The sequence below is a fragment of the Bos mutus genome, chromosome 6 (genome assembly GCF_027580195.1).
Source record: "Bos mutus isolate GX-2022 chromosome 6, NWIPB_WYAK_1.1, whole genome shotgun sequence".
Lineage (NCBI taxonomy): Eukaryota > Metazoa > Chordata > Mammalia > Artiodactyla > Bovidae > Bos > Bos mutus.
The window spans coordinates 672,372-686,733 of NC_091622.1; the positions used below are offsets into that span (position 1 = coordinate 672,372).

The window sequence follows — 14,362 nt, forward strand, 5'->3', positions numbered from 1 at the left end:
AACATAAACAAAAAAACAAGTACACACATTTGCTGAAAGGATATTCAACATCATTAATCCCTTGGGAAATGTAAATCACCACAATGATACACCAGTTCACATCTACTAAGATGAATATAATTTTATAAAAGAGAAAATATTAAGCGTTGACAAGAATGTATTCCTGGTGGGAATATAAAATGGTGCAACCACTGTGAAAAGCAGTATGGCAGTTCCTCGGAAACTCAAACCCAGAATCACCATATGCACACAGAAATTCCACTTCTCGGTACATGACCAAAATCACTGAAAACAGGTACTTAAAACATGTATAAACGCCTTTGTTTCTGCAGTATGCACAACAGCCAGAAAGTAAAAACAACCCAAACATTCATCAGCTGACACAGGTAAACAAATTGTGACATATACATACAATGGAATATCATTCAGCCATACAAGGTAATATACTAAATAAGCTACAATGTAGATTATCCTTGAGAACATTGTGCTCAGTGAGAGAAGTCAGTCATAAAAGGTCACATATTATATGATTCACTTATAGTAAAAATACAAAATATAGGTAGATATATAGAGAAGAGCAGACTGGGGCTTGCCAGGGTCTGGGGAGAGTGAGGGAATTGTAGGGAACTTTATTTGGAAATGGTAAAATGTTTTCGAACGAAGGGGATGGCTGCACATTACTGTCAAAGTACTAAGTGCCACTAAATGGTGCACTTTAAAATAGTTAATTTTATGTGAATTTCATTTTGATTTAAAAAAAATCATCTTGGTGGTGGTGGAGAACACATACATTGAAGGTTGGATGCAATAAGAAATAGTGAGGTGGGGGTCTAGGCTATGCATTGCTATTGGGAACCGAAACAGAGGAGGCAATGGATTTGAGAACTATTAATACTTAGGAAGGAGCTGGCTGGCAGTGGGGTGAGAAAGGATGACTTCTATGTGGACTAAGTAGGTTAAGAGGACAAGACTGAACAGCCCGCCAGTTCCCTGAGCAGGCTGAATTTCAGGGAAGTTTTGGAGGCATTAAACTTGCATCTTTCCTCAGTAAACCAGTCTGGACTGCAGATAAGGCCCAGAGAGATGAACATCTGATAGAAGTAAATGGGATAGAAGTAGATGGAAAACATCATGCTTGTAGGATAATTTTTTTTTTTTAATAACACCATGGTCCAGTAAATAGTAGACTAAGGAAGTAGTCTATGAAGAAGATATTCAGCATAAATAAAAGTCATGCAGTGTGATGGTAGAAAGATGTCATTATACAGTTAATACTTCATTTCTTGTATCACTTGTGTAGTTGTGTAACTAAATGATCCAAATAAGTTTTGTTTTTATGAAAATGATTCCAGTGAAAGCACCAATGGATTGAATGCTCAATCCATTAAATTGTTAAACTGACTGTACCCCCTGTTCAGGATAGAGCTCCCCATGTGTGCATTTCGTTTTCTACCAATAGTTCTCTCCTTAACACAAGTTCACTGTTGATAAATGTATTTTTTGTGAGCAGTCCCCTGGTAGTACACTGCTACCTTAACCTTACCACCATAGTTTCATGGAAAGACAAGGAAAGCAGCGTATGTCTGTGATTTCTATTCATACAGACTGCTTACCCCACCCTTTACTCTGCAAAGTATGCCAAGGGGACGAGTCCTTCAGTTTCCCTTGACATTGAAAGATAACTGTTAACTGGGCAACATCACACATCACAATTTCAAAGTTTCTTTTTACACTGCTGCTGCTGCTGCTAAGTTGCTTCAGTTGTGTCTGACTCTGTGCGACCCCATAGATGGCAGCCCACCAGGCTCCCCCGTCCCTGGGATTCTCCAGGCAAGAACACTGGAGTGGGTTGCCATTTCCTTCTCCAATGTGTGAAAGTGAAAAGGGAAAGTGAAGTCGCTCAGTCGTGTCCTACTCCTAGTGGCCCCATGGACTGCAGCCCACCAGGCTCCTCCGTCCATGGGATTTTCCAGGCAAGAGTGCTGGAGTGGGGTGCTATTGCCTTCTCTGCTTTTTACACTAAACTACAGCAATTCTCTGTTTTCGCTATTTTTGTGTTAGAAGTAAGTGTTTTCCCTAACGACAGTGTCAACTTTCTGTCTACTGTCAATCTTACAGAAGAAAATGGTGACGCTCTTCATCGATAAACCATTTTTCTCTAAATTAATCAATGATCCAATTCATTTTACAGACAAGGGTAGTATTTCTGTCCTCTCATTAATAATGTGAACAACTATGTTGATAATTTCATTTCACTTCAAATGTCATAAGCAGAAAATCTAAACAATCAGCAGTGGCACTTTTTAAAGCAGTTTATACTTATTTTCGGAGAAGGCAATGGCACCCCACTCCAGTACTCTTGCCTGGAAAATCCCATGGACGGAGGAGCCTGGTAGGCTGCAGTCCATGGGGTCTCGAAGAGTCGGACACGACTGAGCGACTTCTCTTTCACTTTTTACTTTCATGCATTGGAGAAGGAAATGGCAACCCACTCCAGTGTTCTTGCCTGGAGAATCCCAGGGACGGGGGAGCCTGGTGGGCTGCCATCTATGGGGTCGCACAGAGTTGGACATGACTGAAGCGACTTAGCAGCAGCAGCATACTTGTTTTAGAAATTCATTGTTTGGCTTTAACAAAATAAATAAAAATATCTATAACCAGTTAAATCTCTGGTTAACTATAATTAACCTGTCAAAAGACTTGGCCAGACACATGAAACCTGTCTTAGTCATCATGCATTTACACCTTGGAATAACAACTCAACTGCATTAAAACAGGGTACAAGTATGTCTTAAAGAAAATCAAAGTTCAGGCACTGCCAGAAAACTAGGGTAAAAAAACATGCTACAACGTGGCTACACAGATTATGCAATCAAAAGGAATAAGGAGCACAAGACATTAATAGACAGACTAGCACTGTAAAGTGTGCGCGCGCACACACACACACACACTCACTCACACGTGCACAAAAAGACGCATGGATACATCCCCACGAATGTATCTCCTGTCTCTGGAGGTTACAGGAGGACCACAGGAAGCAGGGAGGCACACTCACGTCGCACTGGAAAGGCTTCTCCCCGGTGTGTGTCCTCGTGTGCTCGTCCAGGCCGCGCTTCTGGCTGAAGGCCTTGCCGCACTCTGAGCACTTGTATGGCTTCTCCTGCAGTCAGGGAAGAGGCCAGGAATGCGAATGAGTGCAGCGTCATCCTCAGGAAGGGGTACACAGGAGCACATTTTAGCTAGTTCTGCAGGGTGCGGCAGCATACTCAGAGGTGCCGTGAATTCTAAATTTTCAGGGGAAAACAGGAGAACGCAAATCCTGTTGGGCAGCCTTAAGACTACCAGGTGGCTCACAGCTCCAGCATCAGAGTCACTATCTTTCTTTCCATGCAGTCCTGACTGTCCAAAGGGAGATTCTGCAGGACTGCTATGACCTAACCACTTGCTAGACTGAACTCTGAGGTTTTCTATTCATCTTGGAGAGCCTGCTAAAAGGGCATCATTGAACAAAACAGTTTGGGACCCCTGGCTTACATGCTGCAAACTGTTCACTGTCTCAAAGGGACTCCTGGAAATGAAAGCCCAGACCAAAGTTTAACAAGTTTTGAGGGTAAATTTAAGACCTTAGAACTAGACTGTGACTTTAAGTATTTTCATTTTTATTGTCCAGTATTTTTTTCCTAGGAAGGATGTTCTTTTAAAAAATCTAAATTACTTTTAAAAGTGAGGCATTATTTATAGCTGATCATAGACTCTTAAGGAAAAGAGTGTCTCCACAGAACAAGGGAAAAAATACCCAAATTCCTTAGCCATCTTTGATACCAGAAACTCAAGTCATCATCTTTTAAGCTTGAAATAAATTGCAAAATAAATTATTCATATTGCTTCACTAAAACAGCTGGTCAGTTACTAAACAGAGCACTGATAAAAAGATTTCTTTAAAGTAAAACTGCAATAAGATTTTTTTTCAAATATAGCTTAAAAATATTGCTATAGGTGCTTTTTGAATTGAGGTAGTAGGATATAGTTTTAAATTTCATGTTTTTATGTATATTTTCTCCTTAGTATTTAAAAGACTATTGTGAAAACATTCAGACCTACAAAACAGTATGTAAATAATCACATATGTACACCCACCAGCTAGCTTAAGAAATGGAATATTTTTGTGAACACATGTACCTCCTATTTATTCATTCTTAATGAGTATAGTATTACATTCAATGGCAACACCACAATTTGCTTATGTACATTTTGCTGAAATGGATATTTAAGTTTTCCCCAATTTTTCATTCTTATAAATAATGTTATTCTGAACATTCTTACAAGTGTATACTTGAACACAGATGCTGTTGCTGCTAAGTTGCTTCAGTCATGTCCGACTCTGTGCGACCCCATAGACAGCAGCCCACCAGGCTCCCCTGTCCCTGGGATTCTCCAGGCAAGAACAATGGAGTGGGTTGCCATTTCCTTCTCCAATGCATGAAAGTGAAAAGGGAAAGTGAAGTCGCTCAGTCGTGTCCGACCCTCAGCGACCCCATGGACTACAGCCCACCAGGCTCCTCCGTCCATGGGATTTTCCAGGCAAGAGTACTGGAGTGGGCTGCCATTGCCTTCTCCATGAACACAGATGAGCAATCATAATTTCCTACAGTATGTATATGTAGAGGTGGGATTGCACCTTCAGCATTCCCAGAAAACGGAATGGCTAAGTAGCTTTACAAAGCGAATAACCATTTTAGGGAATTCTCTGGTGGTTCGGTGGTTAAGGCTTTGTGCTCCCAGCACGGGCGCAGAGGTTTGATCCTTGGTCAGGGAATTAAGATCCCACGTGTGGCAACGATGAGCTTAATCATGGCAACAAAGATTCCATGTGCCACAAGTAAGACCCGGAGCAGCCAAATAAACACATATTTTTAAAGAAAGATGCATCATTTTAAAAACAACTTTACACTTCAATATCTAGTATATTCTTGGAATTCTATTGCTGTAGTTAACAAAAATTTTGAAACTCATGTACACAATGAGTACACATAAATTTAACTATGACACTCGTGGAAAATAGGACCTTTTATCATTTTAAAGTGACCTTCTTTATCTATATCATCTTTTTCACATTAAAATAATTTGTTAATAATATAGCTATAAAAGCTTTTTAAAATTAGTATTTTGTGAGGGTTGGGAGACTTGTTGAAATGTTGGTCAAAGGTACAAATTTAGGAATTAGAAGGTAGGTTTGGAGACTCAATGCACAGCAATGTGAATATAGTCAACCGTACAGTAGTATATACTGCAAAGCTGATAAAAGACTAGAGCCTAAATGTTCTTACCACAGAAGTGATAATTAGATGACATGATTGAGGTTTTCGCTAAACTATGATGTAATCATATTGCAATATACACACATACCAAATCAACGTTGCACACCTTAGTTGCACAACATATAGTTGTTATATGTCAACTATATCTCACTTTAAAAATAGAGGAAATAGTATTTGCCTAGTATTTCCATCTTTTTAAATTTCAAACAGTCTATATCTTAGGTACGATGAGCATCTGTTGTAAATACCATACAACTGAAAAATTTTAATCCAAACTTATGTCACTTTTTCACGTTAGTGAGTTTTGCTTTTTATTACTTTTTGTTATTATTTAAAATTTATATTGTTAGAATATATTACCATTATAATAAAATACAACATGTTTATTTATTAATATTTATCATTATTAATAATATATTTAAATAAGTTTCTAACATTTTATTTTGTGCTTTGCTTTTATCTTGCTGTTTCCTAAGTTTTTCTCCCTTATATTTTCTTACATGTTTGGGTTGATCCTGTGCTATTATAGAACTTACAGACTCTATTTCCACACTTTAGTGATTATCCTTAAAATTTTTTTTTTTTACTATGTAAGTGAAGTGGTTCAGTCATGTCCACCTCTTTGCAACACCATGGACTGTAGCATATCAGGCTCCTCAGTCCATCCATGGACTTTTTCAGGCAAGAGTACTGGAGAGGGTTGCCATTTCCTTCTCCATGGGATCTTCCCAACCCAGGTATCGAACCCCAGTCTTCCGCATTGCAGGCAGATGCTTTAGTCTGAGCCACCAGGGAAGCCCTACTATGTATGTTTAACATAATCTAAAATTTATATGCTTTCCATGTACTAATTAGCATGCCCTGTACAGAATGCCCTTTTATGTTATGTGTTCAGTTCAGTCGCTCAGTTGTGTCCGATTCTTTGGTGCTCCATGGACTGCAGCATGCCAGGCCTCCTTGTCCATCACCAACTCCCAGAGTTCACTCAAACTCATGTCCATCGAGTTGGTGATGCCATCCAGCCATCTCATCCTCTGTTGTCCCCTTCTCCTGCTGCCCCCAATCCCTCCCAGCATTAGGGTCTTTTCAAATGAGTCAACTCTTCGCATGAGGTGGCCAAAGTACTGGAGTTTCAGCTTTAGAATCAGTCCTCCCAATGAACACCCAGGACTAATCTCCTTTAGAATGGACTGGTTGGATATCCTTGCAGTCCGAGGGACTCTCAAGAGTCTTTTCCAGCACCACAGTTCAAAAGCATCAATTCTTTGGCGCTCAGCTTTCTTCACAGTCCAACTCTCACATCCATACATGACCCGTGGAAAAACCATAGCCTTGACTAGACGGACCTTTGTTGGCAAAGTAATGTCTCTGCTTTTGAATATGCTGTCTAAGTTGGTCATAGCTTTCCTTCCAAGGAATAAGCGTCATTTAATTTCATGGCTGCAATCACCATCTGCAGTGATTTTGGAGGCCAAAAAAATAAAGTGTGACACTGTTTCCACATCTATCTCCCATGAAGTGATGGGCCCAGATGCCATGATCTTAGTTCTGTGAATGTTGAGCTTTAAGTCAACTTTTTCACTCTCCTCTTTCACTTTCATCAAGAGGCTTTTTAGTTCCTCTTCACTTTCTGCCATAAGGGTGATGTTATCTGCATATCTGAGGTTACTGATATTTTTCCTGGCAATCTTGATTCCAGCTTGTCCTTCTTCCAGCCCAGCATTTCTCATGATGTACTCTGCATATAAGTTAAATAAGCTATAATATGTGTGTGTATATATATATATATATATCCTTAACGTACTCCTTTTTGTATTTAGAACCAGTCTGTTGTTCCATGTCCAGTTCTAACTGTTGCTTCCTGACCTGCATACAGGTTTCTCAGGAGGCAGGTCAGGTGCTCTGGTATTCCCATCTCCTGAAGAATTTTCCACAGTTTGCTGTGATCCACACAGTCAAAGGCTTTGACATAGTCAATAAAGCAGAAATGTATGTTTTTCTGTAACTCTCTTGCTTTTTCAATGATCCAGCAGATGTTGGCAATTTGATCTCTGGTTCCTCTGCGTTTGCTAAAACCAGCTTGAACATCTGGAAGTTCACAGTTCACATATTGCTGAAGCCTGGCTTCAGTATCTTATTTGTAACGCCTGGTATGGAATCATTATTATTTTACACAATCACTGTGGTTCAGCTCTCAGGTCAGTTCAGTTCAGTTGCGCAGTCGTGTCTGACTCTTTGCAACTCCATGAACCGCAGCACGCCAGGCCTCCATGTCCATCACCAATTCCTGGAGTTCACCCAAACCCATGTCCATCTAGTCGGTGATGCCATCCAACCATCTCATCATCTGTTGTCCCCTTCTCCTCGTGCCTTCAATCTTTCAGAACATCAGGGTCTTTCAAATGAGTCAGGTTTTCACATCAGGTGGCCAAAGTATTGGAGTTTCAGCTTCAACATCAGTCCTTCCAATGAACACCCAGGACTGATCTCCTTTAGGATGGACTGGCTGGATCTCCTTGCAGTCCAAGGGACTCTCAAGTGTCTTCTCCAACACCACAATTCAAAAGCATCAATTCTTCGGCACTCAGCTTTCTTTATAGTCCAACTCTCACATCCATACATGACTAATGGAAAAACCATAGCCTTGACTAGCCAGACCTTTTTTGGCAAAGGAATGTCTCTGCTTTTTAATATGCTGTTTAGGTTGGTCATAACTTTCTTTACATGGAATAAGCATCTTTTAATTTCATGGCTGCAGTCACCATCTGCAGTGATTTTGGAGCCCCAAAATAAAGTCAGCCACTGTTTCCCCCTCTATTTGCCATGAAGGAGTTGGCGATGGACAGGGAGGCCTGGTGTGCTGCAATTCTTGGGGTCGCAAAGAGTTGGACACGATTGAGCAACTGAAGTGAACTTAACTGATGGGACTGGATGCCATGATGTTAACTTTTCTGAATGTTGAGTTTTAAGCAACCTTTTCACTCTCCTCTTTCACTTTCATCAAGAGGCTCTTTAGTTCTTCTTTACTTTCTGCCACAAGGGTGGTGTCATCTGCATATCTGAGGTTATTGGTATTTCTCCCAGCAATCTTGATTCCAGCTTGTTCTTCATCCAGCCACCGTTTCTCATGATGTACTCTGCATATCAGTTAAATAAACAGGGTGACAATATACAGCCTGGATGTACTCCTTTTCCTATTTGGAACCAGTCTGTTGTTGCATGTCCAGTTCTAACTGTTGCTTCCTGACCTGCATACAGGTTTCTCAAGAGTCAGGTCAGGTGGTCTGGTATTCCCATCTATTTCAGAATTTTCCACAGTTTGTTGTGATCCACACAGTCAAAGACTTTGGCATAGTCAATAAAGCAGAAGTAGATGTTTTTCTGGAACTCTCTTGCTTTTTCAATGATCCAGCAGATGTTGGCAATTTGATCTCTGGTTCCTCTGCCTTTTCTAAATCCAGCTTGAACATCTGGAATTTCATGGTTCACAATATTGCTGAAGCCTGGCTTGGAGAAATTTGAGCATTATTTTACTAGCATGTGAGATGAGTGGCATTGCCTTTCTTTTGGATTGAAATGAAAACTGACCTTTTCCAGTTCTGTGGCTACTGCTGAGTTTTCCAGATTTGCTGGCAAAATGAGTACAGCACTTTCACACCATTATCTTTTAGGATTTGCAATAGCTCAACTGGAATTCCATCAGCTCCACTAGCTTTGTTCGTAGTGATGCTTCCTAAGGCCCACTTGACTTCCCACTCCAGAATGTCTGGCTCTAAGTGAGTGATCACACCATCATGATTATCTGGCTCGTGAAGATCTACACGCTAACAATTTCTTTACTTTTCACACATTCTTATGTATTTGAATTTCCAAGCATCAGCTGAGAGTAAATTCTGTTTTTGACTGAAAATGGCTTTGTTTCTCATTTTTGTTGAATGAAAGCCTACAAACTCAATTAGGTCTTTTTATTTTTCATTTTTCTCAACCTGTCTTAGCCATTTCCATCTCCTTTTATTGCACTCTATGTATTTCTTTAGAATCAGTTGATCAGTTCTCTTCAGGTATGAATAACTTAACTACCTAACAGGATCATTTGAGTTTTTAATTTCCATTATTGTATTTTTAAGTCCTAGAACTTTCCATTTAACTGTTTTCAATTATGCTTAATTTTTAATACAATCTTGCTTTTTTTCATGCTGATTCCTATTTTAAAATATTCTAGGCATTTATACAATTTTCTTTATCAGATTAAACCCTTATCTTATGTACTTTTGAAGTTCAGTTCTGCTTCTTGTGGTTTCTTCTGTCTCCTGCTCATGGTTCTTGTTTCCTTGGGAGTTCCTGGAATTTGGAATCATGAGCTCATGTTTGGTGGTCCCTATCTGTTAAAATCCTGTGACCCCTTAGATTGAGGATTAGTCCCTCCAGATAGCTTTTGTGTTTGCTTCTGCCAGGCACCATAGGCTGCTATCAATCAAAGACCATTTTAAGTTTATTTCTTGCCTGAGGCTTTTCTAGCCATGCAAGCATTTTAAGTCTGAACTCCAAACACACTTGAGGGAAAGGCTGTGGTTACAAACTCTAAGGAGACCTCTTTCTCTAGTCAGCAATTAGCTCAAAACAACTGAATGTCCTAAGCATCTCTGTTTGTCAAAGGTAGATTATTTCCAGTCTCCGATTTCATTTTGAGCATAGCCTCTCTGGGATCCTAGACTATGGTGGAATAATTGGTCCATCCTGCATTCTAATCTGAATTCAAAGCTTGTCTCCGTTTCTATCACGGTGAAAAATCAAGTCTTGAGTTTACTGAAACTACAGATACCCTGCAAGGTACTGCATCCTCAGCCTGACCTCAACACTCTGGACTCAGGTTCCAGCTTTGTCTGTTCCGTCCTGGAGATCACTCTTACTGTTTTACAGATTCAGATATTTACTGTTTGCTTTATTTTTATCCAGCATTGACAGGTCTTTTGTATAGAGCATCTTTTCCAGGATATAAGTCTACCAGATTGCCAGAAATCTAAGTAACTGTACATCTAACTTTCAGGATATGAAAAATACATTTTAATTAGCTGTACACAGTCAACAAAGAAGTAACTGTGTTTTCTTGGCAATCTAAGGAATATGTTTATGGCTTTCCCCCTCTAGTCCAAATAAAAGCAATCTCTTTTCAAAAGTTGCATTATTCTTAGCATCTATTATCTCTTCAACTGTTGCGCAGTTTAAAGAAAAATTTTTAAAGGAAAAATGCAGTTCTAAGTGTTTAGATCAGAAATTTTCCTCCTCTGGGCCGGGGGTGGCGGGGGGCGGGGGGAGGGAAGTGTTTATGCCACAGGAAGAGCCAGGATATTACAGGTGACTTATCTTAAATTTAAGAACATCAAATGAACTCAAATAGAAGGAAATAAATGCATTTTATTTCTCAAAAAAGAAACCCTCATTTCTGTTCCTTCCTAATTTCTTCCATTCCTCCCAATCAAGCTAAGGTAAAGAAACACCGCCCTTCACGTGGTAAACACAGAGAGCAGAGAGAGTAGTCCAGGGTGTATTATTACAAGGGCTCTATTATTGCTTTTCCTTTCTCTGAAAATTGTGACAATAATCTTTGCAGCTCTAGAATGTTCCTGTGTACACTTAACCCTAACCTAACAGTCCAGATGAATCCAGGCTTGTGTGCATGGGTGCACAAGAACTTCAATTCTAATTTTCACTGCCTATCCCTGCCATAAGGTGCACTGGAGATGATGGCTGGATAATCAGTGGTGACAAGACAGGGGCCCATGTGACGGAGAAAGCTTAGGAAGCCATAACAGGCTTCTGACTTCTTACTGTCAGGTTAGGCAGCAGAGTATCTATTAATAAATGCCGCCTTCTCGAGGGCATGCCAGGAAACCTCCTGCAGGCTCGTGTGGCTGGGGTGGGCACGTCTGGCTGCCGCTGGGCCTCCGAAGGCCCCGCCGCGCCTCTGCCACAGAGAACACACACAGCACCATCGCTTCAACATTAGTCATATCCCGACTGCATTACTGCTCTTCTTCTCTCTTTCTCTCCATTACGAAACACTTAAATTGGGCACAAAATCTAATCCAAAGAAGTAGTAAGGAAATTGTTTATAACACTGTTTCAGAGTGGAGTGGAATGAATAGTACAAATCACACGTTTTAATTCATTAGCTAGATTTAACTAGAGACAAAATGATTAGGTTCTTGATTAATTCTATTTCTGAATGATTAAACAGATTACCTGACAAATAGCTTGTCCTTTGTCATTGTAACTGGGGAGTCATTACTAAATGGAGGCAATCTGTTTGTCAGTTAAACAGCATCATCTATCAAAGGCAGAATTCATCAGCAGTCTAATTAGCCAGGCTTTAATCAAATAACATTTGGCAGAATTCATTCAGAAGGTAGGATTTATAAAGCTCTATACACCTTGTGATGCAGCTAATAAAAGGTCATATTTTTGAGCAAATACCCATCTCTTAAAAGAACAGAAACTTCAAATGTTACATTTTTGCCAAAACAAACTGAATTTTAAAAATCAACATCATGAGAGGGCTCTGTAGAAAGAAAAAGTCACACTGTTTGTAAATTTTGCAGGGATCTGAGTGCTGAAGTTCTTTGAAACAGAAATTTATTGGAGGCTTCCTCGTAGTTAAGAACTGCTTGCCAGGAGGTAAAGAAGCATGCCCCACTATCACACGGACTACCAAAGACAAGGAGGATCACGGATAGATTATATACATGCTGCAGACACATCACCCGAAGGTTCCCTAGGACTGTTTTCATGCTGCTGCTGCTGCTGCTAAGTCGCTTCAGTCGTGTCCGACTCTGTGCAACCCCAGAGACGGCAGCCCACCAGGCTCCCCCATCCCTGGGATTCTCCAGGCTAGGCCATATCAAACAGAAACATGACATATCATAAATGAGCATTTTCCCTTGTTGTCAGAGGTCAATATAAACAATGTCAGAAAATCATGCAATGTTGATTAATAACTTTTTCATGGCACTGGTAGCCTGACTCCAATACAATTAAAAAGAAAACCTAGTAAGCAATTAAAAGAACCCAGGATAACTATTGATATATGGTGAGGACTGTCAGAGTCTGTGGTGTTCTAAACATACAGTTTGCTTATGAGTGGGTTCAACCTGTTAAACACTCAGTTGTTATATCTTACATGAATGCACTTGATGGACAAAGCTTTTTTCTATTTGTCTTGCTCAAAGCTGCAATGAGACCAAGAGTGTCTCTGCTATTAATGAAATAATTTCCATGTGAGCAACTTGCATATCAAGGTCAATTTAAAAGAAACTCACGGGGAGGAATCAGATATAGAAACAAGTGTCTCTGACTCACTCTCATACACACACATGTGTAAAAATTAAATTATCTTTTGTTACAAATTTCATTTGATTACTTTTTGTAGATTAAGGTAACTTACAGCTAGCTATTCCCTGGTAGCTTAGCTGGTTAAGAATCCACTTGCAATGCAGGAAACCTTGGTTCAATTCCTGAGTCAGGAAGATCCACTGGAGAAGGGAAATGGCTACCCACTCCAGTGCCTTGTGGCTCAGCTGGTAAAGAATCCACCTGCAATGGAGGAGACCTGGATTCGATCCCTGGGTTGGGAAGACACCCTGGAAGAAAGCACGACAACCCACTCCAGTATTCTTGCCTGGAGAATCCCCACAGACAGATGAGCCTGGTAGACTACAGTCCATAGGACTGCAAAAAGTCAGACATGACTGAGCGACTAAGCACAGCACACACACAGCTGTTAGTGTTTACCCTGTTAGAGTTCAGGAAAAAAGGCTTTACCAGATAATCATCTCCTGTATCTAAGCTTAAAAAGAAATCCAAAACCCCTCATGAAGCAGAGGTTCATGAATTTCTTATATATGAATTATGAAACTCTGAGATGCATGAATTTCATTTTGGTAAGTTATAAATTTTTTAGATATGAAATATCTAAATAAAAATTCTCTAAGTTTTTAGTTCTCCACTCTCTCAGCTGCTATAGCAGTGGATCCCATTCATGGATCAGAGCCTTGTCATGGCAAAGGAGCTTGCATAACTGAATGAAGCTGTGAGCCATATTGTCAGGCTCATTCAAGATGCACGGGTCATAGTGAGAAGTCGTCTGACAAAATGTGGTCTACTGGAGGAGGAATGGCAAACCACTCCAGTATTCTTGCTATGAGAACCCCATTAATAGTATGAAAAGGCAAAAAAAAAAATGTGTCCCAGAAGATGAGAATCCCAGATGGGAAGGTAACCAATATGCTACTGGGGAAGAGTGGAGGGCACTTCCTGATAGGTCCAGTAAGAACAAAGCAGCTGAGCCAAAGCAGAAACGATGCTCAGTATGGATGTACCTGCTGGTGAAAGCAAAGTTGAATAGTGTAAAGAACCACGCTACACAGAGCCTTGGAATGTTAGGGTCCATGAATCAGGGAAAACTGGATGTGGTCAAGCAGGAGATGGCAAGAGTGAACATCGACATCTTAGGAATCAGTGAACTAAAATGAACTGGAATAGGCAAATGTAATTCAGACAACCATTATATTTACTATTGTGGGGTAAGAATCCCTTAGAAGAAATGGGAGTAGCCTTCATGGTCAACAAAAGACCCCAAAATGCAGTACTTGGGTGCAATCTCAAAAACAACAGAATGATCTCAGTTCATTTCCAAGGTAAACCATTCAACGTCACTGTAATCCGAGTCTATGTCCCAGAAGCTGAAGTTGAATGGTTCTGTGAACACCTACAAGACCTTTTAGAACTAAGACCAAAATAAGATGTTCTTTTCATCACAGGCTATCGGAATGCAAAAGTAGGAAGTCAAGAGATACCTGGATACAGTGACAGGCAAGTTTGGTTTTTTAGAGTACAAAATGAAGCAGGGCAAACGCTACCAGTTTTGTCAAAAGAACACACTGGTCATAGTAAATGTCCTCTCTTCCAACAACACAAGAGACGACTACACATGGACATCACCAGATGGTCAATATCGAAATCAAACTGATTATACTCTTTATAGTCAA

At 40.2% G+C, this 14,362-nt stretch overlaps 1 protein-coding gene across 14 annotated transcripts in view; it reads right to left on the reverse strand.

The window, feature by feature from the left end:
* PRDM5 (PR/SET domain 5) overlaps nucleotides 1-14,362 on the reverse strand; it is a 255,315-nt gene that overhangs the window by 17,609 nt on the left and 223,344 nt on the right. For 8 of the 14 annotated variants that reach the window (XR_011464445.1, XR_011464446.1, XM_070371912.1 and 5 more), the window contains one exon: nucleotides 2,960-3,160. The exons of 2 other annotated variants lie outside the window; for them this stretch is intronic. Coding sequence is in view for 10 of the 12 variants with exons in the window: in XM_070371912.1 (XP_070228013.1) it covers nucleotides 2,960-3,160 (201 nt within the window). In the remaining 2 variants the exon portion in view is untranslated. The remainder of the gene's footprint in view (nucleotides 1-2,959; nucleotides 3,161-14,362) is intronic. 4 more of the 14 variants (XM_070371914.1, XM_070371916.1, XM_070371917.1 and 1 more) reach the window with 1 other exon arrangement.